The following is a 26913-nucleotide window of genomic DNA, read 5'->3' as shown; positions in this document are numbered from 1 at the left end:
TAATCAAGTGTCTTCCAGAAACAATCAAGAATAAATTTTCTTCAATTAGTTGGAATTTACATTTTTAAACACTGTTTAATGCTTTTGTGCCTGGGAGGTGCGGTGGGAGAGCGTGGGTGCAGTGAGCAGAGTGTTTCATGGCTGAGAGAAATTTTGCTTTAATCTGAAGATAATCAGATATCTTAAAAATCAAATGAAGACCTAAGGGAAAGCAAGCATCTGTGTAATGCATCCAGGTATTTTATCTTGTTTTTTAAAAGATTTATTTGTTTTATTATTGAAAAATATTTACTCTATTTTATTGGAAAGGCAGATATACAGAGAGAGGAGGAGACACAGAGAAGAAGATCTTCCATCTGTTGATTCACTGCCTAAGCGACCACAACTACTGGAGCTGAGCCAATCTGAAGCCAGGAGCCTCTTCTGGGTCTCCCATGCAGGTGCAAGGTCTCAAGGCTTTAGGCCGTCCTCCACTGCTTTCCCAGGCCACAAACAGGGAGCCTAATGGGAAGTGGAGCAGCTGGTATGAAGGGTGCCTCTCTCTCTATGTATATATACGCCCCAGAGGATGCAAGGTGTGGATTTAGCCGCTAAGCTATCATGCTGGGCATGAGGTTTGGTCTTTTTTATATGACTCTAGTGGACATTGAGGAAGCTGGTCACTGCCAAAGTCTTTTCATTTTTTTAATTGTCTGCTGCTCTCATACATGTGAGAATGTATGAGAGAAGAGAGAGGTGGAAGAGGCTACAGAAGAGAGAGAGTGCTTCTCTCTGCCGCACGTAACACAGTTCCTCAGTTCAAAGTTGAACATTGGTTTTCAGTCTACTCATTCGGATTGCTGTCAAGGTATCTGGGAATCGGCGCCAAGATGAGCAGGTCTGTCTCTCTTTTTCCCCACTTGGACATTCCTTCCTTCCTTCCTTCCTTATTACTGTAAAGTCAAAGAGGAGAGGAGGAGAGACAGAGAGGAAGATCTTCCATCAGCTGATTTACTCCCCAAGTGATTGCAATGGCCTCAGTTGAACCAGTCTGGAGCTAGGAGCCAGGCGCTTGTTCTGGATCCCCCAACAGGTGCAGGGGTCCAAGACTTTGGGCCGTCCTCCACTGCTTTCCTAGATGACAAGCAGGGAGCTGGATGGGAAGTGGGGTAGCCGGGATACGAACTGGCGCTCATGCGGTAACCTGGTGTGCGCAAGGTGAGGACTTGAACCACTAGGCTCTCCTGTTAGACCCCATTTATCTCTTTCTAATGGCAAGTATCAGATGTAAAATGTGCAAGGTATGGCTAGTCCAAGGTGAAGGAAAAGAGCAAAGCTGGCGTGGAGAGAGGAGTGGAAGTGAGAGCTGAGAGGATGCCTGCGGACATCATCTGGGTCCAGAGACCTCTCTGGTGGTCTCTGAGATGCCTGCGGACATGCCACGCATGGAGCTGCGACACGTAAAGTCTCATTCCTACCCATGCTGTGGGTAAGAGGTGAAACTGAGTCTAAATCCCTTGCAACCAGAGGAGTCCAGATGAATACAGTGTTTAATAAACAGGCAGGAAGTCTCAGGTTCAATGTCCGCTGGAGTTGGCATTTTCTGGCTGTGCTATTGTGTGGTTGAGACGGAGGAAGACACAGGCATACACACACCAACACAGAGGGAGCCTGAGCGAGAAGGCGCTGATCGTGTGGAGCAGGTGTCAACCTCAGCACGGTGGTGCATGGAACAGCATCTCTGGAGGATATCAGTTGCACCTTCCTGCTCAGCTCTGACAAGTAAAAACATCGAATGTTTCCCAAAGTCCCCTGAGGAAGTGCACTGGTCCTTGATCTGTGATTGGGAGCCACTCATTTTGAAGCATATCTGTGAGCATGAACGTGGGGATAAACTGAGTCAAGGAGGTCCCAACAGAAACACTGGGAAAGGAGGAGGGCGTTTCCTAGCCCTGATTCTGCACACCTGTCTGTCTGACCTTGGCTGTGCACGTCTGGAAGGGTTCCTTCCTGTGCCCTTTACCTGCACTCACATCCTCCCCCACTGCCTCTCTATACACCCTTTTGTGAACTTGAGCTCCCTGATACCTTACGTCCTGTTTGCCCAGTCCCTAAGGACCAGCTCTGACTCCGATGATCCAGAAAAACTTTCCAGGAAGTTATAGCTGCACGTTCTGTAACATCTAAACCCGAGCTTGGAATCTCCCCTGCCAACCCTGTGCTCCAGTGCCTCAGTCCTTGGGCCAACCTGCACGGTTCTCTTTTTTTCAGCTACGACGTTGCCATAATTTCTCCCCCTTCCACAGTTTATTGATTCTTTGTTGTACAACTTTGCTGTTCTAGTTACTGTGGAACTTGTTTCTGTTTGAATTAGGAAGTAGACTCTATTAATAAATAATATTTCTCTCACTTTAAGTTTCTGCTCCTCGTGGACACAGAACTGACTTCAGATCTACAGGACATACCGGCTGTTTTGCTCTCTGTATATGGGATTCTGCCACTTCTGCCCTTGTCCTTGGGCTCTCAGAGTATTTTGAGATCTCAGTGTCCAAGTCTGCAGTGGACTGTACAGGACAAGCTGCAGGGAACTGAGGTTGGTTTTGATGACACGAGATTTGACAGCTTTGTCAATAGTACAGGGATACTTCTGCATGCTGTAGGATTTAGCATCCAAGGAGGATGGAAAGCCAATGCAATTAAGATTAATGGTACGTGCAATAACCAACTCAGAGACGTTTGGAAGGTCTTACTTCTGTTGAAGTTCATGTATCCGTGAGCTAGGACAAAGGCAGGTAAGAGAGTAACTATTTAGGACAGTTTTGCTTGAATGTTCCCCAATGTATTACTAGTCATGCAGGACCATTTACCCTTTGAGAAAACAGGCAATGTCCCCGATGTACAGCGCCAAATCTGAGGCTGGGAGTCTATATATTTTTTTCATTTGAGAAAACAATTATGAAGTGTCTTCAATGATGGGTTTCACTGGGATGTACTAAGCAAATTTCTATGGAAAGAAATTCATTGATATTAGTCTCACTTGGCATGGACAAGTTGAGACAACGAAACCACCAGCAGGATGGAGTTATGCTCTAAACTTTGTTTTTTTGTAGGCATGCACACAAAAGCAAAGTATCAAATCAGTAAGAAACAAACGAAAAAGTTGAGATCCCTCCAGGGTTCTTTTAACATAATAAATATTTTTAAATGTGGTAGTGTGTATTCACCAGGCAGAAGCGAAAGCAGTCTGATAATCAATAATTATGCAGCAACACGAGGAAAAACAAGGTACGGTTATTTTCCAGAATAGCTGACTCTTCAGGGAGAAACCATTTTGCAGAATATGAACATATGAGGAAACTCTCTCCTAGAAAAGCTGATTAAACAGCACAGTGTGCAATCAATAGAGTATTTGTAGAACATCAAAACTTAGTACTTAAATATTAACCTTCTCAAAGGATATTAGGACCAGATTATGCCACATTAGGGAGTGACATTGAAAGCAGACACCAAAGGATGTTTCTTTGAATAATTTACTCTTTGTAGTTGGAAATCAGAATAATAGATTGTGAAGAAATTTAAGGAAAAAGCTTTTAAAAACCTTTAAACTATATTCTTGAAAAAGCTTTGATCTGAAATCTATATTAGTATGGCTTGGAGGTCAAAATAATACAGACAGGAATGGGTTTGGTGAGAAAAAGTGGAGAACTAGTTCAGATGATTACAGAAATGCATTCTCCTGGATTTAACAGAAACAAAAGTGCTTAACAGGTGCATTTCATGCAGTAAAAGTTCTGTGAAGCAAATACGCTTATCCTAAAGAATATGTAACAAAGAGGTGTTTTGTGGGCGTTTTTCTTCAACATAATTTACAAGGAAGTAAAGTATTTGAAGCATGCTTCCAACACGTTCAAAAATCTTCAATATGCTTACCTAATTTGACATTAAGAAAATTAATTGTAAGAAAATTCTCCAGATACTAAGCATTCTAAAGTAGTAGTGAAACAAAAAAACTTAAGGGTGAAATTACAATAGTTCATTAACGTTCTTTTGAAGTAGGTTCAATAGCTAAATCAGGCCCTAGTAAAAGGAAGTTGTCTACTGAGCAGAAGGAAAATAGATTGAGAAACATGATATTTTTATACTTTGTCTCATTAAGTAATTGAATTTCTGGTGAAAACAGTCAAAAGTAGGAGAGAATATGTGATTAAAAAACAGCTCAGTTGTGCCTTAAAAATACTGAATGAACATTTAAAATACTCTCTATTGGAATACGATCACTGTCCGTCCCTACTCTTTCATGAACACTGCCGAACTCTATTAGCGGCAAAGGACCATGGGAAGGAAACACTGGGAATTGGTTAAGGATGTTTGAGATCATGTTCATCCTGGCAGTTAAAGATTCCCGGTCCCAGGTCTACTTCCTGCAACAGAGTTGCTGATTTCAGCTCCTGTTCCTGGTTGCTAACTCGTTTCCTGCTAACACAGACCCTGGGAGGCAGCTAGGATGACACAAGTGAATTGGGTGCCTGCCTCCCAGGTGGGAGACCTGGATGAAGTTCATTAAAAAAGAAAAAGAACCACAGTTGGCCCTCAGCTCTCCAGCTTGTTGCCTTGGGGGAACTTGGGCAGGTGTCTCGCTCCCTGTGCACGCATGCTCATTTGCAAGGGAGAAACAGTATCAATTAAGGCTTGGGTTAAGATTGAATACAGGTCTATAAAGTACTTGGAAACTGCTTGATTTGTAACCATGTAGGAACTCCCAGCCTATTTCTCCAGTGCTCTGTCCCTTCCTTTTCCTCTGAGAGGGCCCGCGCTGCCCCACAAGCCTCAGGACTCAGAGGCGGTTCCACCGAACTTCATCCAGCTAACCTCAGGCTTGCCATACCTTTCCTCTGCCTCTTTTACCAGAGTTATTAACAGAGCAACAAAATCTTCACCAGGTTCAGCCAGGTCAAGGTGAAAGCCAGCTGACGTGGTCTCCATCCTGTTCTTGACTTTATGGTGCGTCCAGGAGATGGACACTACAACACGCAACCAGACCCTCACTGGTCTGCATAGATGATTCTTTCCCAAGCTTTGCTTGGGACCAGCGCCTTGTCCCCTTTGGTAGAATGCAGTCCATGTCAGCCCCACGATTGGTGTCTTTACATTACCCTCGACTGTTCTTTCGAGCATGGGGCATTACCAGGAAATATCTCTTCCACAGATACATTGACTTGTAAAGGAGTCTCATTGCCCTTGCTGTCCTTGAGCTCCGATATCCATGAACAGGGATAAGATTCCTCAGCAGCTCCAAGGTGGGCTTAACTGGCAAGAACTCATCAAAATGATTCCCGACCCTCCCTGCGATGTTAGCATCTCATGAAAGGGCTGTCACCCAGACCTCGTTCATGCATAGCAACAGAGCCCACCTAGTCACGATTATATATGGCAAGTGTTTATAAAGGGCAGGGGAAAAAGCTCTTTTGATATATTCATGTAAGATATAGAATTGCTGACGCTGAAATTCAAAAATAGATCCCAGGAATCCCCCCCAAGAACAGAAATCCCAGTGTCATCAAACCAATTCAGATGCTCCTGTTTCTTGGGAAGTACCAGTTATAGAAAATCCCTGTTTTAAATAAAGAAAAATCATGGCGGTAATTATGGGTTCATACAGAGTTCTAAAAACAGTATAGAGAGATGATAACACTTCACAAAATCAAATTCAGAACATGACCCAAGCTACCCAAATCTACATGTCTCCACTTGTTTTATACAGCTTTTTTTTTTTTTCTTTTTTTGCCATAGGAACATCTACTGTATTTTATGTATTGCGGAGTGTGAGAGAGATCACACTGGACTCAGATGCAGGAAGTTAGGAGGAGTCCTTATTTCCCAAGCTTGGTGACAGCAGCTCCTGCAACACTCCAGCAACCAATGCGCCCAGCAGCCAAAGTCAGGGGTTTTTAAGCTCTCATCGTCCAATCAGATTGAGAGCCATGCAGTACAAAGTTTTCACGTGCAGGAGGCAGGGAGAGAGTTGCTAGAGCCCAAAGTTTTCCAGTGGTTAACTAACCTAACCTAGCCCCATAGGAAGCAGGAAGGGCCAGGTGTGCGGACCCTCCCTCGTCATTTCCCTGCGCTTCCAATTGCTCTGAACTGCGCGTTAGGTAGGAGGGGTGGGATGTACCTTTCCAGCCTTCAATTAACCTGAACGGCGGGAGGGGAGGTAGGAAGGGCGGGGTGCGGAAACTCCGTTTCCTTGCCCTGTCCGCCGTCAATTAACCTGCATGCGGGTGCGAGCCATCAATTTCTGCACCCCTTTACATTGTTACTTCTGAAGCTCAGCTTAGCATAGAAATGAATCGCTAGAAGCACATACAAGCATAGCGGAATCTTCATCCAAAGCAGAGGGACAGGGAAGCACTGCCCTACGGAGAAACAAGGAAGTGGAATGTTCAACTGGACACTGGCTTCGGGGAAACAGTTTGGGCTTTTTAAAAAGTTTTTTGTTTTTGTTCTTTCTTTTACAGTCACGAACTTAGGGAAGAGCAGGGGGCAACCACGAGGCTGGGCTGATAGCGACTTGAATGGATGAGATAATTTAAGAGATGTCCTTGTCCCATTCAGGGCGGAACGCCTGCACCCTGCACTGCTTCACTCTGGGCACACAAGTTGAAGGGAAACTCTCCTTCTTAGTCGTCATGGCAACTCCAAGGTCTTGGAGTCAGTGTGTGCAGAAATGGGCACCTCCTAGTCTCCTCCGAGTCCCTGAACTAAGCCTCGTTTTACTTTGATTATCTTTTAAAAACAAACTTATTTATTTAAAAGGCAGAGTGACAAGAGAGGGAGAGATCTTCTACATCCTGGTTCACTTAACAACAAATGGTGCAATGCTCAGGGCTGGGCCTGCCTGGAGCCTGGAGCCAGGAGCCAGGAGCTTCTGCTGGGTCTCCAATGCCAGGGCACCGGGGCCCTTTTCTGCGGCTTTCCCAGGCAATTAGCAGGGAACCGAATTGAAAGTGGAACAGTCAGGTCTTGAACCTATGTCCTTACTGCCAGCTGCCTTCTGCTCTTCTTACGTACTCCGTCCTCTACAAACTAGTCTCCCGTCAATCCAGGGTGACCACTAATGCCTTTTGTGAGGCCATTTAGATCAAATAAATCATGCAACCTCCAGGGAAGGGCTTTTTGTTTTATTTTTATTATGATTTTTAAAGGCTTATTTATTTTTAATTAAGTAATTCATTTTTTGACAATCTTGACATAATTAGGGTAAAAAGGTTCAAGCACTACAGGAAGATGGGCAAGACAATTAGTTCCGTGTTGTTTCCTTCATATATCTGATGTAAAAGGGGATTTTAAGGGAAAAGTCCCACCCAGTGTCCCACCCACCCCAGGTCCCGGATGTGGTGCATGCTCCGAGGGTCTTGCTCAAGTGGTTTTGATAGTTCAACAGTTCTGAATCGCTGCCACTCTCGCCAGTCCAAGCACGATGAGGTCGTTGGAGAATCCACTGATTGACATAGTCCATCATAGAGTTTCCGTTTGCCCAGTATTTTCATTGCCAACATATAGCTGAGGTGGTTGATTGACTTGTTCTGTCTTCTGTCTTTGCTTGGTTAGGGTTCTGAGTACGGAAGCTCGATTGTGGGGATCCCCAAAGAAACTTTGTCTGAGGTGTTCCCAGACCAGATTCTTGTATGTACTAGCAAGCAGGCCTATTTATTTTTATTGGAAAGTCAGATATACAGACAGAAGGAGAGACGGAGAGGAAGATCTTCCGTCCGATGATTCACTCCTCAAGCGGTCGCAACATCTGGAGCTGAGCCAATCTGAAGCCAGGAGCTTCCTTCGGGTCTCCCACACGGGTGCAGAGTCCCAAGGCCTTGCACCATCCTTGACTGCTTTCCCAGGCCACAAGCAGGGAGCTGGATGGGAAGTGGAGCTGCCGGGATTAGAACCAGCGCCTATATGGGATCCTGGTGCACCCATATGGGATCCCAGTGTGTTCAAAGCGAGGACTTAATCCTTCAGGATCTTCAGTATGTACATCCTGAATGTATTTGAAAAAGTATTGGCCTAGTATTTCAGTTACTTTGGAGTGACTGTTAAATGTTACTATGCGTTTAGTTTTACCCTCAGGGTGTTATTTATTAGTATGTGGGTGTGTGATTCATTTTCGAGAGGTGAATTTCTTTTGATTGTGTTTCACTGTTAAACTTCTCGGAGCAGTTTTACTTCTTTCTTTTCAATTTGCCTTTTATTACTAACTGTGTCTTGTACTACTGGATCCTCTGAAACTTCTGCTAACATGGTCAATGAGATGGAGGCTAGTAGGTATCCTGGATTCTTCCTGATCCTAGGAGAAAGACTCCAGTATTTAACCATAAATATGAGGTAGGCAGTAGGTTTGTCATGGATGCTCTTCAACAGATTGAGGTCATGCTCCCCTGTTCTTAGTTTGTTGACATGTTTAAGATTTGATTTGTTTGAAGGCAGCAGGGAGAGAGAGTGAGAAAGAGAAAGACAGGTCTTGCAGCCACTGGGGAATGGCCGAAACACCCACACAGCGTGGAAGGGTGAGGCTGCAGACAGGCATCTGGAAGCCAGAGTCTCCCAGGAGAGTGGCAGAGCCCTAACTGCTGGCGGTGCCATCAGCTGCTGTCTTTAGGGGTGCGCAACAGCAGGAAGTGCAGCTGGAGCTGAAGCTGGGGTACAGGCAGATTTTCAACTTCACTGATGCTCTAAACACCCACTGATGAATGTGTTGGTCATGAGTTGGGACTGAGTTTGGATATTTTTGCGGGCCAATTGACCCATCCTTCCAGGATGGATTGTGTTGAATGAGACTTAACAATGTAGCCTTGCGTACATTTTTTTGGTGGGTAGATTGTTCTTTTCACACAATTTGTTGGGTTGAATTTACTAATATCTTCGTTGAGGATCACTTTCGTGTAATTCCTTGAGAGATGTTGGCTTCCATAAAATTTTTTTTGTCACGTTTTTGGCCTTGCTGCAAGAGTTATTCTGGTCTCATAAATGGAATTGATTCCTGAAATAGTGCGAAGTGTATAAAAATGGTGTTGATTTTTAAGTATTTTGTAGAATTCTCCAATGAAAGCAAGTAGAGTTTGAAATTTTCTTCCAGCATCCTTTGAAAAGCACAGATTTGATTTTCTTAAAGACTCTAGGTCTCTTTGCATTACTCACTTTACCTTTGGCCAGTTAAGGTAGCTCACAGTCTACAAGGAACTGGCCCGTTTCTTCTCTTCCAAGTTGTCCAATTCAGGAATGTAAAGATGTCTATCCTATTTCTCATTTGTATTTCAACATGTGGAAACTTTTACTTCCCTCTTGATGCTCAAGACTGTTGTCTTGTTGTGTGAGTGTGGTGAGTCCCGTGGTCCTGTTGTGTGAGTGTGGTCAGTCCCGTGGTCTTGTTGTGTGAGTGTGGTCAGTCCTGTTGTGTGAGTGTGGTCAGTCCTGTGGTCCTGTTGTGTGAGTGTGGTCAGTCCCGTGGTCCTGTTGTGTAAGTGTGGTCAGTCCCGTGGTCCTGTTGTGTGAGTGTGGTCAGTCCTGTGGTCCTGTTGTGTGAGTGTGGTCAGTCCTGTTGTGTGAGTGTGGTCAGTCCTGTGGTCCTGTTGTGTGAGTGTGGTCAGTCCTGTTGTGTGAGTGTGGTCAGTCCTGTGGTCCTATTGTGTGAGTGTGGTCAGTCCTGTTGTGTGAGTGTGGTCAGTCCTGTTGTGTGAGTGTGGTCAGTCTGTTAATGTTGGTCCATCACTGGTTTTCATTTTCACCTGTCTTGTTTACTTCCTTCTGACTTTTCAGAATCTGTTTTATTTTTTAATTTCTCTAGGTTCTTTAGGTAAGAATCCAGATGATTGATTTGAGACCATATTTCATTTCCAACCTAAGCATTAGTTTTTGTTTGTTTGTTTGTTTGCAGGACTAAAACGACATTCCACATGTTTTGGTACATTGTATTTTCGTTTTAATTCAGTTCTAGGTGGTTTTTAGAAAATTCCTTTGAATCTACCTCTCATTCATTGACTTCATTTTTCAGATTTTTGTTGTTCCTTTTAAAAATGTTTTAAAGCTTTATTTGAAAGGCAGAATTTACAGAGAGAGAGAGAAGGAGAGACAGAGATCCTCCACCCTCTGGTTCACTCTCCAAATGGCTACAATGTCTGTAGCTGAAATGACCTGAAGCCAGGAGTCAGGAGCCTCTTCTGGGTTTCCCATGTAAATACAGGGTTCTAAGGCTTTGGGCCATCCTCTGATATTTTCCCAAGCCACAGGCAGGGAGTTCGATTGGAAGTGGAGCACCCATGATACGAACCAGCACCCACATGGGATGCCGGCACTGCAGATGGAGATTGGTGTTTGCAATGCCACTGTGCTGTTCCTGAAACGTAATCACTGATGTGACAGCATTGCCAGGCCAGGACTTTAGAGAGTAATTATTCCGTAGGCAGTTCCCTCACCAATGGGCGTTGTGCCCTTACACAAGAGACTGAGTGGAATTCCTGTTCCCCTTCTGCTACATGAGATTATAACAGCAAGGTGCAGTGGAAGGGGGAGAGAGCTGGCCCCATGAGGTGTTGCGCAGGCTGCCACCTGGATCTGAGTGACCCAGCTTCCCCACGTAGGAGAAATCACTTTAAATCTATTGATGACCAGTTTTTTTTTTTTTTTTTATAGCAGCAAGCATGGAATAAGACAGATGGTATTGTAGTTTTATAATTGCTTCAGTAAGCAAATATAATTTATCAAGTTTATAAAATACATGTGTAAGTTTATTAAATTTCCTTTCAAACATGAAAGTATAGTTTATTGCATGTGCGTTTTTTTTTTTTTTTTCTCCCTTGGCTTAACCCTAATGTTCCCGAGTTTTCCCTTTCACCATTTCTTTTCTGTTTAATGGATGTTCTCAAGGCAATCTTTAAGAGTCAGTCTTCTAATGAAAAATTACCTTCATGTCTCTTCATCCTTTCTCTGTGAAAAGTCAGTATTTGCTGGATGCCTCCGCTGATTCAGGTGCTGGGGCTGCAGCAGAGCCAAGAGGAAAAAAAATGTCTTTATTTCCCTCCAGCCCAAAGGATCATTTTTATGAAAATAGAATTCCTTGTTAACCATTCTTTTGTTTCAGCGCATGAAAACACGAAGCCACTTTCTTAGGCCTTCGTGGATACAGAAGGGAAGTCATTTGAACTTGAGTTCTCCGCAGGCATTGACTGTATACGGCAGTTTGTCCTAGCGTGCCTTGGTGTGGAACTGCCTGGCTCATCCTGCGAGGGCTGCACTTGCGTACACAGACCTGAAGGCTTGCAGCTCTGGCCACATGTGCAAAGATCAGTCGCTGTTGCTTTGAACACACCTTTATACCCACAAGTTTTCTCATCTCTTTTATAGGACTCAAGGATGCTGATATTATATGGTTGTTTTTGCTCCACATGTCATGGAAGTATTGCTATTCTTCTTCAGTTTATGTCCCTACCAGTTTTTTCAGTTTGGGAAACTCTTTTCATTTTCTCGGATTGGCTGATCCCATACTTAGTCATAACTAGCACAGTATTGAATTTTTTGCTTTTTTTTTTCTGTCATTGAAATTTTCAGTTCCATTTTTCTTCCAGTGGTTCTTTTCCTAATTGCTGCTGTTCGCCTGAGGCTCCTGTTATTATTTCAGATGTATTTATAATTGATGTTGAAATGATTCTGTGATTATTGCTTTAACACAGTAACCCAGATAATTCCAGTATCTTGCTTGTTTCATTGTTGGCATTAATTGACTGTATTGTTTTCATTAAAATTTTCATTTTCTGTTTCTTAAAAATGTCTGTGTGTTTATTTGCAAGGCATAATAACACACACACACACACGCAGAGAGAGAGAGAGAGAGAGAGAGAGAAAGATACATGCAAAGGTCTCCAGCCGGTGGGGTCACCCACTTGGGCGGTAGGAGCACAAGCACTTGGGTCATTTTCTACAGAGCTGAACCAGGACCCGAACTCTCACTCTTAGAAAGGATGCCACTTGCAAAGGGGTGGCCTTATCTGCCTGTCCCACAACACCAACCCTTCAATTTTTATTTTCTTAATTCTTAATAGGATGGGTGATTTTTTAAATTGTATCTTGAAAGCTTGCCCTCTGATTCCACTAAGTCTTTATATTTTCCACTCAGCATACAAGCACTATCTTATTCTTGGCTTGCTGATCATGTATTTTTCTGGTGTTTGAGGTTTTCATTTGGGTCCATTGGATTTCTGCTGGGGCTCAGGGCTCCCCCTCTGCGTTGCGGGTGACTGGTGTTGCTCCATGGTAAAAGAGGGTCTCAAGCTAGGTTTTGGTGGCATTCTCCTGGTGGTGCCCTTTGCTACTGAGAATCTCACACTGAGATGCTGTTTCTTGGCCTGCTTCCACACACACCTAGTGGCCCACATATAATAAAGAGCCCTATAAGTGACTGGCTGGTGGGACCTCAGAAAGACAGCAGTGGGCCAGGGATGGGTCATTTTCCTAGTTTGGGAAAATGGAACAATGCGGTACTTCAACATAATTAAAGTGGCAACCATGCAAAGTCAGCTTACATGGAAGAATCCAAACATGCCAACAGAACTAGTACTCAGAAGGAGGGAATGAGCAGAGTACTCACCCAAAGCTTAGCAGAACTTCACAAGATCCGTTATTTGTCCTCAACTCTCTCTATATAGAACTATAAAGATGGATATGCTTGGGCCCAGCACAGCAGCCTAGTGGCTAAAGTCTCCACGTGGCATGTGCCAGGATCCCATATGGCGGTCAATTTGTGTTCTGGGGGCCCCATTTCCCATCCAGCTCCCTGCTTGTGGCCTAGGATAGCAATAGATGACAGCCCCAAGCCTTGGGTACATGCATCCACACGGGAGAGCTGGGCAGAATTCTTAGCTCCTGGCTTCAGCCTGGCTCAGTCCTGGATTTCATAGACATTGAGGCAGTGAACCAGAGGATGAAGATTGCTTTCTCTCTCTTGCTTTCAAAATAAAACATGATTTGAGACCATAAAACAGTCTCACTTATCTCTCAAACTCAACACACGCATTTGAAATATGTTTTTTTCAAATGTCTTATTCCTCATTTCCCAGTTATTAAAATCAATGAAGAAAAGCCAAAATGTAATTTTGGCATTGAACTGTAACAACTCTTTTCAGAACTGCAGAAGAGTTCAGCCCAGAAGACACTCTGTTTGGATTACATGGTCTGAATACAGCCATGATATGAGAGATGCTGACCACGCATACTCACGCCAAGTACAATATTGCATGAACACTCATAACCACCACTGCTGAATGGTAACCTGTGATTTTCTGCACTGTAAAATTACCAGAAGCTACTCTCTCTGCTTCTCCTTTATCATGGTATACCTATCCAGACAGCCTCCAGCACAAAATATTTAAAACGTGGGTATTTGTCACCATGCATGATGTCATAACAGCATTCCAACAAAGAGGAAAGGACTCAAAGCTTTCTGGTAAGATGGAAATATTTTCTGTAAGAGCATCCTACCAGAGGATTTGTAAGGAAGATTCATGGTATTCATGACTAGGTTGCTTCTTTCCTCTGATGTTCTGCTGTAGAGATTCCCAAAGACTTGGTTGCTCTTGTTCTTCAGCTCAGTCCTGCCCAGCAGTTCTGATTCATAGAGAGCACCTCCAGCAGCAGAAGCCAAAGCTTAGCATGCAAATCAGCTACTCTCCTCCCAGGACATAGCAAAATAGCCATGGAAGAACTGAAATATAGATTAGGTTTCCCGTAATGATAAAAAAAGAAGGTTACAAACAAGAGCCCCACTATTTCAGTCTATATTGATTCTTATGCTTGTGATTGTTCTGGAAAAAATGAACCCAATAGGTCCTAATGGGATCTCACCTGGAGGACTTTCTCTATAGAAATCAGAGGCATCCTGAAGCTCACGAGAGTAGGCTGCATGGTCTGAATGGAGCAGACCGAAGAGGTCCTGTCTGCCCGACATCTCTTGCCGTGATGACGAAGGTCTGGAACAGGAGCATACCTGGGGAATACAAGAGGTGCAATCATGATGGCAACAAGCACACTGTTTACCAAGACAAAGTCAACGTCTGCAGTTCACCTTTGCCAACACATGGTTGGCAAGCAGAGTTCATTGGCTGCCTGTTTCCTGTCTGGGGGGCAGGAGATACTAACACATTATATACTAATACATTAGTATTAATGGGATGTTGGTCTCTATCCTGTGCTAGATCACCATTCACTGAAGCCAATGCTAATAATGCTATCAGAGGTCCAGAACAAAATCAATAATAAGGTGCTTTGGTCCTCTCAGGCACGTTTCATCAGGGCAAGGCATTCACGCAGAGTATATGATGAATGCAGAAACATGGGGCTATCGCTTCCAATGCGCTTTCCACCACACCCTCAGCTACAAGTCAATAAAAAATAAAATGAGCGGGCCCGGCAGCATGGCCTAGCGGCTAAAGTCCTCGCTTTGAATGCCCTGGGATCCCATATGGGTGCCGGTTCTAGTCCCGGCAGCTCCACTTCCCGTTCAGCTCCCTGCTTGTGGCCTGGGAAAGCAGTCGAGGACAGCCCAATGCCTTGGGACCCTGCACCCGCGTGGGAGACCCGGAAGAGGTTCCTGGTTCCCGGCTTCGGATCGGCACGTACCGGCCCGTTGCGGCTCACTTGGGGAGTGAATCATCGGACAAGATTTTCCTCTCTGTCTCGCCTCCTCTCTGTATATCTGACTTTGTAATAAAAATAAATAAATCTTTAAAAAAAAATAAAAAATAAAATGAGCAACCAAAATGCCTGTTTAAAAAGGATCAGTGACAAGGGACTCTGGGACACTCTGCATTTCCAGCCTTAAATTGTGCAGCTAATATGGAAAAGGAATAATGTTGGGGTTCACTTAAGTTGAAGACATTTGGTGTGAAATTGGGACATAGGGAAGGTGGTGATGCAAGAACCTACATATAAATCTTCTTTCCTATGTAAACAAAATCATTTCTGAGGCTCGACCCAGGGGTTCTTACACAAGAGATACCATCCTAGTGGCTGATAAGGTTGCAAAACAGGCAATTAAGTTTGTCAAAAACAACAACAACAACAAAACAAACAAAACAAAGAAGCTGTAAGGTTGCCAATGGCTTTGATCAGGGAGATGATTTCTTCTCTAAAACTTTGCCAAGAATGGGATGACAATGGTAGATATGTTGTTGCCTAGTGAACTTGACATTTTCCTCTACTTATCCAATGCAACTCGCTATGATTGGGAATGGAACAGGGAGGGAAGCCCCAGCTGGCACTGTCTGACTACCTGTAGTTTAGGGACAGAACATGGTTGAATCAGGGAAGCCAGCCTCAGAAAGAAAAGCTGAATAAAAAAATCTATCAATTACAGTGACTGTGATAACTTAATCACATGTAAAACTATATTGAATATGCAACAAAATGCATTAATTTTTTAAAAGTATGATTGTTAATGAGGAGAAGGGGGCCAGTTAATGGGCATTACAATGGGAAAGTGCTGAACTTCAGACATGACTGAAGCAAAAGGACCATAATCCTGTTAACTTTGTTCTGGACCCTCTTGGAATGAAGCTCTCTTCTGGAAGGTTCTCAGCTCACACAGCATGACCGGGAGCTGGATAACAGCATCTGAGGACATGGCTTCACGTGTTCCAGCTCCCCAAGATGGATGGACAGGCCGGCCTCTCACCAAGGCTCAATGAAGTAACCTCAGTATGATGACATAGTTTGATCCTCATCTTCAGGTGTGTCCATTAATGCTTGAAAGAAAGTGATTTGGGGGTATATTTACTACAGGAGAGTTGGAGAGCACAGATTCATAGCTAACTGAATGAACATTGTGTGTGCACTAATTATGAGGACAAAGGCTAAAGAACATTGACGGTGATGAGCTTAGAAGAGTGCTTGCTGTTCATCCCACCCATCATCCTATGCAGAAACTTGCTGATCCCATATCTGGATGAAAAATGAATACTGTAAAACATGATAAAACTGGTGTCGATACTAGACTACATTACAAAACCCCAATAACACAATTATAAAATAGGCAGAGATTCTAAGTCAACACTATGCCAAGATGTACAAATGGACAACAACCATGAAAAAAATGTTCAACATCACCTATCATGAAAGAAATGCAAATAAAAATGAGAAAGGCTTCAGCTTACATCCTCATAATGTCCACTGTGAAAAACAACAGCCACACACACACACACACACACACACACACACACAGAAATGAGCAAAGGTTGGCAAGAATGCAGAGAAATTGGAACACTTGTTCAATCTTGAGATTGTAAAATGCTGAAGCAATTACTGAAAACTGTATACATTTTCCTCAAAAGGATGAGACCTTGTGGCCTAGTGAGTTAAACTGCCGCTTGTAATGCCAACATCCTGGAAATACTGGTTCAAGTCTTGCCTGCTCTGCTTCTGATTCAGCTCCCTGATAATCTGCCTGATAAAACAACACAGGATCCCCCATATACCTGGCCTGCTGCGTCCGTGTGGGAGACTCAGACTGAGTTCAGACTCCTGGTTGGAGTCTGGCCCAGCCCTGGCCATTGTAGCCAATTGGGGAGTGAATCAGCAGGTGGAACTTTGGCTGTCTTTCTATTTGTGATTCTGCCTTTCAAATAAATATCAGGAATCATTTTTTAGAAAATTATTTTTATTGGAAAGGCAGATAGATAGAGAGAGGAGGAGAGATAGTGAAGATCTTTCAACTGTTGATTCACTCCCCAAGGGGCCACAATGACCAGAGGTGAAGTCAGGAGCCAGGAGCTTCCTCCTGGTCTCCCATGCAGGTGCAGTGTCCCAAGGCTTTGGGCCATCCTCAACTGCTTTCCCAGGTGACAAGCAGAGAGCTGGAGGGGAAGTGGGGCTGCCAGGATGCGAACCGGTGCCCATATGGGATCGCAACATATGCAAGGCGAGGACTTTGATTGCTAGATTGCCATGCTGGGCTCAACAACATGAATCTGAAAAATAAACCCCAAAACAAAAACAGAAATCTAGACGTGAAGAACACAGGATTACATAATCCTTAGATCTCACCTCTGGGCACATTTTCACAAAAAAATTGAAATCAGGATGTTGAAGAGAAATTTACATGCAAGTGTTCATTGTAGTCTTATTTTGATAGCCGAGAGATGAAAACGGCTTAACTGCCCATCAACGGATGAATGGATGGAGAAAATAAGACATAGATCTATAAAGAAATTTAGAAAAAAATTTATTTGAAAGGCAAAGAGCGAGACTGAGAGGTCTTTTATTTGCTGGGTTATTCCCCAGATATTTGGTAGGAATGAAGAAGGATGGAGTTGGGAACCAGGGGTCTTCTCTGGTGCTCCCATGTGGGTAGCAGGAACTCAAGTTGTTGGGCCATCCTCCACTGTTCCCTAACGCAGCAGCCGGGAGCTGGGTCAGAAGTGGCACTGCACTCAGTATGGGATGGGGGCGTCCCAAGCAGGGGTTGATTATGCTGCATCACAGCACCCGTTGGATACAATGAAACTGTACCCTTAAATGAAGGAAACCCTGCCCACCACTGTTGTGTGCTTGAACCTGGGGAACACTACGCTGAGTGAAGTCAGTCACACAGGATGAATACATGACATGACTAGAAAAGCCAAATCATAGCAATTGAAATTAAAGTGGTGTTTATCATCAGAGTATGAGGGTCGGGAGGATGGGCATAGAATTTCGGTTTTATAAGGTAAAAAAAGTTCTAAAACTTTGTTAAAGAGTGATGTGAATAAAGCTTTCTCTCTATATATAGAATTGTACATCAAAATATGACCGAGTGGCAGTTATATTAGGTGTTTCTTCTAACTCCTACTAAAAACTAAAACCAAACAAAACAACCACACCCCCCTTCCCCAACAGACCCTATGATGATTTACGTGACGGTAAACATTTGGTGTGTTCAGTTAAAAACCCTTTAGGGCATTATGCCTAAGAACTCAGACTTTATCATTAGTAGATTGATTGTGGTTCTTTTTCAAAATTTTTCATGTATTGCTCATCCACACCCAGGCACCTCGCTAGCCGCTCCTCCAGCCATCAGGAGCTACCACGTCCTCATGATGCTTCCAGCGCCATGAAAGGCCGTCACCAGCAAGCCGATTCAGCGGAAGGGGCAAACCCTGAATGACACAGCCAACCGTCTGCGCACCTGCTTGACCCAGGCCACCACTGCAGTGGGCTCGGGCCATCCCACTCCATGCTGCAGGGCCATGCGGATGGTGGCCGAGCTCTTCTTCCATGCCATGGGCTACAAGGACCAGGATCCCTCGGAACCCTCATAACGACCGCTCCAACGGCCACGCGGCTCCCACCTTGGGAGCTGTGTGGGCTCGCAACCTCAGCTGTGTGGGCTGAAGCCGGCTCCCTGCGCGAGGCCCAGCTGCTGAACTTGAGTAAGATCAGCTCGGACCTGGATGGGAACCCTGTCCCAAAGCAGGCTTTCACGCACGAGGCTACTGCCTCCCAGGATCAAGGACTGGGGGCCCTGCAGGAAAGCCTTCAAGGGCAAGTACTTGACAAAATTGGCTACCGTGTCTATTGCCTGCTGAGAGATGGCGAGCTGTCGCAGGGCTCAGTGTGGGAGGTCATGGCCTTCGCCAGCTTCTAGGAGCTGGACAACCGTGTTGCCATTCCTGATGTCAACTACCTGGGTCACAGCGACCCTGCTTCACTGCAACATCGGGTGGACGTCTACCCAGAGCGCAGCAAGGCCCTTGGCTGGCATGCCATCATCGTGGATGGGCACAGCGTGGAGGAGCTGTGCAAGGCCTTGGGGCAGGCCAGACACCAACCCACAGCTGTCATCGCCAGGACCTTCCAGGGCCACGGAATCACAGCGATAAAAGATAAGGAGTCCTAGCATGGGGAGCCACTGCCGCAAAACAAAGCCCATCAGGTATAATCAGCAGGTGCATTTTGGCCCTCTGTCTGATGAAGCAACGTTATCAGACTAGTTTCAGGCTAGTTAAGACTAATAAGGTCGCACTCACACTGGAATATATGACTTCCCTCTATCAAAACCACAGGTGAACCTGAAGTGCTTTCTTAGCTTGCTAATACTGACATCTTCATCAGTTGGGGATGCTATCGTATCAACTGCTTGCTTGAGCAACAGAGATTCATTCCTCACAACTCTGGGACCTGCAGGTCAGAGGTCAGAGGTCAGGACCCCCCACTGGTCCAGGTCTGGCAAGGGCCCTCTTGGGTTCCCAGAGCACTCACTTCTGATTGTGGGCTTGCGTGGTAGACAAGGGACTGGCTCATGCTCAGCCTCTCTCTACGGAAGCTCCTCCCACTCATAAGGGCCCTAACATCATGTCTTGATGACCTCTCAAAGTCCCACTCCAAACACCACTCCACCAAGGCCACGGTTTCAGCTTACGGATTTGTGAGAAATGCACATATTCACTTTGCATTTTTATAGTTTTTTTTAATCACAAATGTGCAGGAAGAACTTGTACTTGCCAGGCTATCCTCCTGTAACAGAGATTTCTACTTGGAAACTCCATTCCTCCATTTCAGAAAAATGAGGTTGACAGATTTCCTGAAAATCGATGCCATTTTCAGAAATATAGGAAAATTTTCCTTCTTTGATTTGTATTTGATGGTTAACATTGCTGTTGTAGTGATAAAAATAGCTGAGACTTCTTTCTACTTCTATGTTGATGACATAAAAGACTGAATTAGAATAATCAATCATCATTGCCCTTTCCAAAGTTTCACTTCAAGGATTCGACTTTCTTTTTTTTTAATTGATTTTTGTATTTATTAATTACATTGTATTATGTGACACAGTTTCATAGGTACTTGGATTCTCCCCACCCCTCCCCAAACCCTCCCACCATGGTGGATTCCTCCACCTTGTTGCATAACCACAGTTCAAGTTCAGTTGAAATTCCCCCATTGCAAGCGTATACCAAACATAGAGTCCAGCATCTTATTGTCCAGTCAAGTAAGGATTCAACTTTCTACCCTCATTCGTTTGTCTTGAGATTTTATCCCAAATGAGAACAGCTGACTTTATATTGTGTAAGGAATATTGACTCCAACACATCTGACAAAAAAAAAATTCTGGTGAGGTTCTCATAGTAAACACTGAAGATAGAATCTTCAAAATGGATTTGAGGAAAAAGGAAATCAAGAACTTCTCCAAACACTTGCAAGAGTTAGCTGAATGCAACTGGTCTTCTGGCCTGTTGTAAAGAATACATTGCAAAAAGGTATCCAAAAGGGTCACTTAGACAACTTGTTCAAACCCACAGGTAGCTTTCTATGACATCCACCTCCTTTGAATAATTTAGAGACTTCATGGTTATAGGGGTTTAAGATATTTGAAGTTCTAATTATCTTTCATTATAAATCAATATTTTCCCAAGACTTATACACAATTTTAAAAAGCCTCGGAATATTCATTATTCAACACCTGTTACGCATTTTAGGCTCTCTTGCATTGCCTTGGCTTTTCATGCTCTGCCTTCAGTTTTTTAATTGGTCCCCTTAAAAGAGCATAGATGAGATTAACTGTCACCGTTTTCACATAGCGAGCTGTGTCTTAGCCGCAGCAAGGCCTCATCATAGCTGGACTTCTAGAACGAAGCATTTGCTAACAGTAACAGATTTTAATTTCTTTTTTTTGTGTGTGAAGCATGGAACATTTTTTTTTAAACCAGGAGTAGCGTCAAATGAGAACCCCGCCGACGTCTATTGCCCCCACCTCCCACATCCTTCTTTCTATCAGAAACATAGAGCTACCTCAATGCTCTTCAACATAACTAGAAACTTACCTGAAACCCTGTGGATTTTACATTCACACTTACATTTTCTGCCATAACATACTGTGTATACCACTCAGCCTGTATTTCAACGATTTAATTGAGAATTGATCTGTCGACAAATTTCCACTTAACTGTTAAAGAAACTACAGAGCATATCATCCATATTTTGTCCCTGCAAAGATTCAGGACAAAGAAATATAGACATATGACAATGTATTGTTTCTGTAGTAGCAAAGGAATCAGAATTTTATGTGTAGTAGCTGACACTCTCACAAATTACAGTGTATTCCTTTTCTGTTGGACAGCCAACTGGGCTGCTAGGATTCTGGCTGCCCTGCCAGCAGACACAGCAGGATTCACCTATGACCATGAGGCTGCACTTCTGGTCGGCCCTGGATCTGTGGGCCTAGGGTGGCTGAGAGTGGACTTCTGTTGTAGGTTCCATCCCAGGGGACACCTGCAGAATGGGTGCAGAGTTATAAGGGCCTACTTGTTCCCAAGGCAGCTTCACTGCAATACACAGGGTCACCAAGGGCAAAAGCAGCATCTAGCTGTCCTGCACGTGGTCCTCCCTGTTTGAAGGTACAAGGGTGTGACTTGATGGTGATCAGTGGCTTTCCCTATGGGGACACTCCAGGGGAGGATGATGTCACTGGGAGTGTACTCCCATGGACACAGCTCTGTGGGCTACCCTGCTGCCCAGATGTACCTTCCAAGTCCACACATCAGCTGGTGAGGAACAGCTGAGCTGCCCATTCAACTGTCCCTTCTCAAGGAAAGGAACAACCTCCTGAGGCTTCCCCTCCATGCTGCTTTGCTCACTGGGCTCTGCATGTGCCCCCAGGATGCAGGAGGTCTCCGCTCAGGCAGGACTATATGTGGGCAAGGGAGGCACAGGGAAGGCAGTATGTGACCACTGCTGTGCCCTGGCAGGGGCTTCTCTCAACAGCGCCTCTCCCATTTGATCCGTACGTGACAGCACTGGATTCCTCAGGGGTGAGACGTGGTGCCCTGTGCCTGACCAGGGAATCTGCAGATCCCAGGGCCTCAGAGAAGGGTGTGGTCACTGTGCTGGGATTCTCATGTGGGTTTCATGCTTGGCATTCAGAAGGACTACATCACAGGACACTCACAGCTGCCACAGTGGGCATCATGAGGGTCAAGGACTAGGTCCCCTTGATAGCATGTGGCCTTGAAATGGACAGGGACAGCTCTTATGTACATGACCCACACCACCTGAGGCCATTGTGTGTGCCTCATGCCAGGAGGTGGGGCGGCCTGTGCATGCAGCCAGGTGTAGTTCTAGCTTTTCCTATCCCCTCCCTCCCTCCCTTGCAGGTAGGGGTGCCATCCCCTGACTCAGATGAGGCCATGAGGCTGCACTGGGAACACACGCGGGAGGTCAGCTGTGCTGTCAGAGATAAGGTGCTGTGTCCCTGAGCATGAGGTGGCTCCGATGCAGCCCCACACAGCGTCTCCTGCAGCTTGTGTCCCTTGGCCTTGGCTTGTGTGAGTGCTCCCTTTGGAAAGATGGCCAGGTGTGGCTGTGGCCCTGGGGGCAGAAGGTGTTTGTCCTTTGCAGAGGATCCCCGCCAAAATGACACAACCCCCATTGTGCATGAAGAGTGGGCTAGGCCTTTCTTGGCCTGGGAAGCTCGCATGGTACTGAGACAGACACTGGGCAACAACTATATTTTATTGAAATATAGGGAGCATACGGCTGAGAAAAACAGCAGGATAAAGATCAGGAAATACCAGTACACTCTCCCGGAGGCAGGGATCGGCAGGTGTGGCATGGGGAGAGAACTAAAGGACACATCAGTGTCTGGGGCCAGCCCTGGGGCTGGAGTGGTGATTTTGTCCCCTTCAAAGCCATCGGTGCCAAGTGGCTCCAGGCTTGCCCCCAGATCATCTGGGTCAAAGCCTCGTGGCTCCAGGGCCAGCATCTTCAACTTGTTTTCCCACAGGACCACCTCTGGGCCCTGCTCGGTGGCTGTGGGTATGGCTGTGTCAAAGTCACCCGCACTGAAGCTCTCCTCTGGGGAGGACAATTCCTCCTGGCGGGAGGCTATATCTGGCAGGTCATGGATGGAGCCCTCCTCAACAACACCCTGCAGTGTGTGTTGGCCATCTCCCTGCTGAGGTGGTGTGCAGCTCTCCTTGGTTGAGGACAATTCCTCTTGGAGGGCGAGTATATCTGGCAGGTCAGGGATGGGGCCCTTCCGAGCAGGGTACATGGGCTCTATCTGTGCCCTCACCACTATTTTGCCTCCACCAACCCTCTGCCTGGGTGGTTTGTAGCTCTCATCAGAGGAGGTCAGTTCCTCCTCCCAGGAGGCAGCATCTAACAGGTCAGAGATGGAGTCCTCCTCAGTGACACCCGGCATTGTGCGTTGGCCGGCTCTCTGCTCAGGTGCCCTGGTGGGTGACGGCGTCCGAAGACTCTCTATCATTGCCATATATGTCATCCGCTCAAACTCGCTCAGTTCCTCTGGTGACGGTGGGCGATTTGGGTCCATGATATGGACAGTCACCTCCCCATAGCGCTCCTCCCGGCACTGGGTAGGCTTGTCCTGAAGCTGGGAGAGACAAATAGAGACCTTGGTACAGTGACAGAGAGGCCACCCCAGGCATGTGCACCCACCCACCTCTGGACCTTCCTCAGCTTCCCATTCAAGCCTAATCCCCATCTCCTCCCACACACAGAGTGAAGAGACCCTTCTTTCCCACACCCCCACCTATCTCTGGGCTGCCTTGGAGGGCCCCCAGACAACTGTCCCCACACCACGGTCCCCCTGACCTTTTTGCGTTTCAGGCAACTGGTGCGTTTGGGGTCAGGGGTGGCCCAGCGTGGCCACCACTTTGGCCGAGGCCCACAGGGGCATTTCCTGGGGCCTGAACCTCGACGTCTTGGGAAACAACACAGGAACATGTTCCTTAGTGTCACTAGTCCTTAGTGCACTAGCTCAGAGCTAGCTCTGGAATGTGGGCTGGTTGCCCAGGCACCCAGCTCTGTGAGGTCATTTCCAGGTGCCGAGGTCACTTCCTGTGGCTCCTGCCTGAGCCCCCTCCTCACACTGGACTTCCCCAAAGTTCCAGGGCACTACAGTTTGTCCACCTTCATGTCCAGCTCAGATGTCTGTCCCATTGTGCATACTTTGAATCCATAGCACAGACACCTGGCTCAGGACAGGCGTGGTGGCCACCTTTGCCTTAGGTTTGGGGAGGCAGAACCACACTGAGACATGCACCCTCCTCTTGTAGGCTCTGAGCCTGCACAGCTCCTTGTGCTTCAGAGGCCCATCCTGCCTTCCTTCTGATGCCTGGGCTTCCTTGCTCAGGAAGACAGTCCTCTCCCTGCCCATAGTTCAGAGCAGGAGCAAGAGAGTCCATCGTAGCCTGGGACAGAGCACCTGCCTCCCTCCTCTCTTGTGCAGGAATGAGCTCCCATCATCCCTGAGGTCACCTTCACCCAAACACACCTGCAGGGTACTCCACTGAAGACTCAAGATGAGCCTTAACTGTCCAGGTTTTTGTTCCTTTTTTGCATCTGGCCTCCTTTGTCCACTGTGCAGGTGATTTTGCCTAGAATCCAAGGCCTCACCTCACTACTCTTATGTGAACCCAGTCTCAATTTGGGGGGACACTGATCGTCCTGTTGGAGCCAATGCTTGACCAGTGGTACACACCTGCTGTGCCTCTCCAGGTCTCCCAAGACAGCTGGGGACTGGGCCATGCTTTGTGAGGGTTGGATGTCAAAGAACAGCCTGTGTGTCCCTGACAGCATGTCGTCCTCCCTGCTTGTTCCCTTGTGATGGCTGTTCCTCAGACTCCTGGTTTTGCACATGTTCTGTGCATCAGTGACCTAAGCAGGCCTGACTAGGGCCATGGAATTCGCTTCCTCAGGGAGTACATGGCTGGTTTGAGAGGTTCCAGGCATTGGGTTCTAGGTCTAGATCTTCCTCATTTACTGTAGGTGCCTCCCACTGCCCACTTCTCTTGCCCTCATGGTGGTAGGCAGAACTGCAATGGAGTTTGCAATCGTGTTCCCCATGTACAGAGGGTGCCTGGCTTTGGCTCGTTGTGGAAGGATGGTAGGGCAGTAAGTGTGGTCAACCTTTGGGGACACCTTCAGAATCAAGTGAGGTTAATTGGGAGGGAGTCCTGTTCCTCTAACCCCAACGAGCTGGAGCATCTCATTGCCTCCCTGCTTTCTTTGTCCTGGGCTCTGTCTGAATATACATCTCTAACCCTGGGTCGTGCCCTAGAACTCAGTGGGTGAAGCAACTTCCCAGTGTCCTTGAGGTGTCTGTCCATCCAAGAACTGGCATGTCAGTGGACACAGAAGGGAGGACACAGAGACCTCACATTTCTGGCAGGAGGGAAGGAACCCAGAACTGTTCTTAGGAGGCCTTTAGGACCCATCTTGGCTAGACACTGAACAGAGTCTCACATCTGTCCTGGTCCCCCGTGTGTGTGCTCAGTAACACCCCATCCTACAGTAGGAGGGATACAAGCTTGGAGGAAGAGACAGACACATTGATGGGCATTGGCATTGAAGCAATGCTCAGCTTTGTAATAGTTTGATGTCTGCACCAGAGCCACCAAGGATGATGGACACCTTGCCTGAAGTCACCGAGAGATGCCAGACTTGCTATGCCATTGTGTTGGTTTTGCACAGGCAGCGCCTTATGCACAAGTTCTGTTGAGAGCTGGAGTGAGTTTGGGATGGAGAGAGATGGACCCCAGCATGAGGTTGTAGGGCACAGTGTGTGTCCCTGTGTGCACTCTAAGCCCCTTCTCCAGGGGCTGAACTTCATCCCCTTGTGGAAAATTCCAGTTTATATCCTGGCTCCTTGGGTTCCCATCCAGCTCCCTGCTTGGGACCTGGGAAACCAGTAGAGGATGGCCCAAAGCCTTGGGCCCCTGCACCCACATGGAAGACCCCGAAAAACTTCTGGTTTCTGGCTCTGGATCAGCTCCACTCCAGCTGTTGTGACCACTTGGGGAATGAATTAGCCATTGGAAGATCTTTCTCTCTATCTCCCCTTGTCTTTGTAAATCTGCCATTTCAATAAACATAAGTTTTAAAGAAATAGGTAATGGATATTGCCTTTTTTTGAGAAACTGTGCATGAATTTCAAAATAATTCCTTGTCAAAACAAACTTATTTTTTAACCACATTTCCCTCTTAAGTTCTTGAGGCACCTTTGCTAATTGACTTTTTCAGTCAATTAACTTTTCTTGCTTTTGCCTCCTCTCCTCCTCGTCCTTGCTAAAACCGGCCATTTCTTCAGTTTCTCCTAGGCTGGGATATCTGTTTCGGAGTTTACTAGAGGTAGCCTAAATGTTTCCTCCAAGGTCACCCCATTAATATGTGGAACTCAGTCTGAAGTTTTCTGAGTGCCAGATTTCCTCACACTATTTTGAGTTATTTTGAAAGCACCCATGATTGGCAGCAACCTGGCTTTTATTTCCAGTCTCTGTGAGTGTGGCTGTCATATCCTGAGGAGGGAGTTTCCACTGAAGGCATAACAGAGGGGAATGGGAGAAATTTATGAAAACTTGGAGCGACAAGGTCAGGGACAGAATTTTGTCATGAACTGTGTATAAGTCCGGTGCAAGATGTGGTGAAAGAAGTGCAATGGTTGCTTAGCTAATGCACTACAGATCTCTCCAATAGCGGGAGTAAAAGTCATTTTTCTTTTATTTCTTATTTATTTTAATTAATAATGTATGACGGTGACCTCAGCAGTTTAGCACAGCAAGTTCCAAGTCTCTTATTTTCCATCAGCAGAGAGAGATGCGACTCTGGTGTCAAGACGGGCTGTGGCATTTGTTATATAATGAAAACCAAAGCCACACTTTAAGGTGGCTAACTTTTTGAACCTCACCACAACAAAAGGACGGATCGTTGTGTGTGCTGAGAGATGATGTCATGTCATGGGTTGCTGGAGATAAAGGGGCAAAGTTCTGTAGCTGGAAGAGGCAGGGGATGAGAGAGGCATTCTCTCTACAGCACAAAACAGAGGGCAAAGAAAAATATCAACTCCATGTAACTCCGATAGGTCTTAGCAATTTTCTGTGTTTCATATTTAACCTA

At 45.9% G+C, this 26913-nt stretch overlaps 1 protein-coding gene across 1 annotated transcript in view; it reads right to left on the bottom strand.

Annotated features, from left to right (window-relative positions):
- Positions 1-23863, bottom strand: part of LOC105941660 (uncharacterized) — a 37508-nt gene extending 13645 nt beyond the window's left edge. The window contains 7 exon segments of the mRNA XM_058678160.1: positions 4865-5000; positions 13870-14011; positions 18185-18283; positions 18731-18907; positions 20820-20888; positions 22529-23389; positions 23611-23863. Of these exon segments, the coding sequence (XP_058534143.1) occupies positions 4865-5000; positions 13870-14011; positions 18185-18283; positions 18731-18907; positions 20820-20888; positions 22529-23389; positions 23611-23742 (1616 nt within the window). The 5' untranslated portion in view covers positions 23743-23863.
- Between the last annotated feature and the right edge of the window lie 3050 nt (positions 23864-26913).

The sequence above is a fragment of the Ochotona princeps genome, chromosome 20, assembly GCF_030435755.1.
Source record: "Ochotona princeps isolate mOchPri1 chromosome 20, mOchPri1.hap1, whole genome shotgun sequence".
NCBI classification, from domain to species: Eukaryota; Metazoa; Chordata; class Mammalia; order Lagomorpha; family Ochotonidae; genus Ochotona; species Ochotona princeps.
This window is presented reverse-complemented; position numbering and strand designations above follow the sequence as displayed.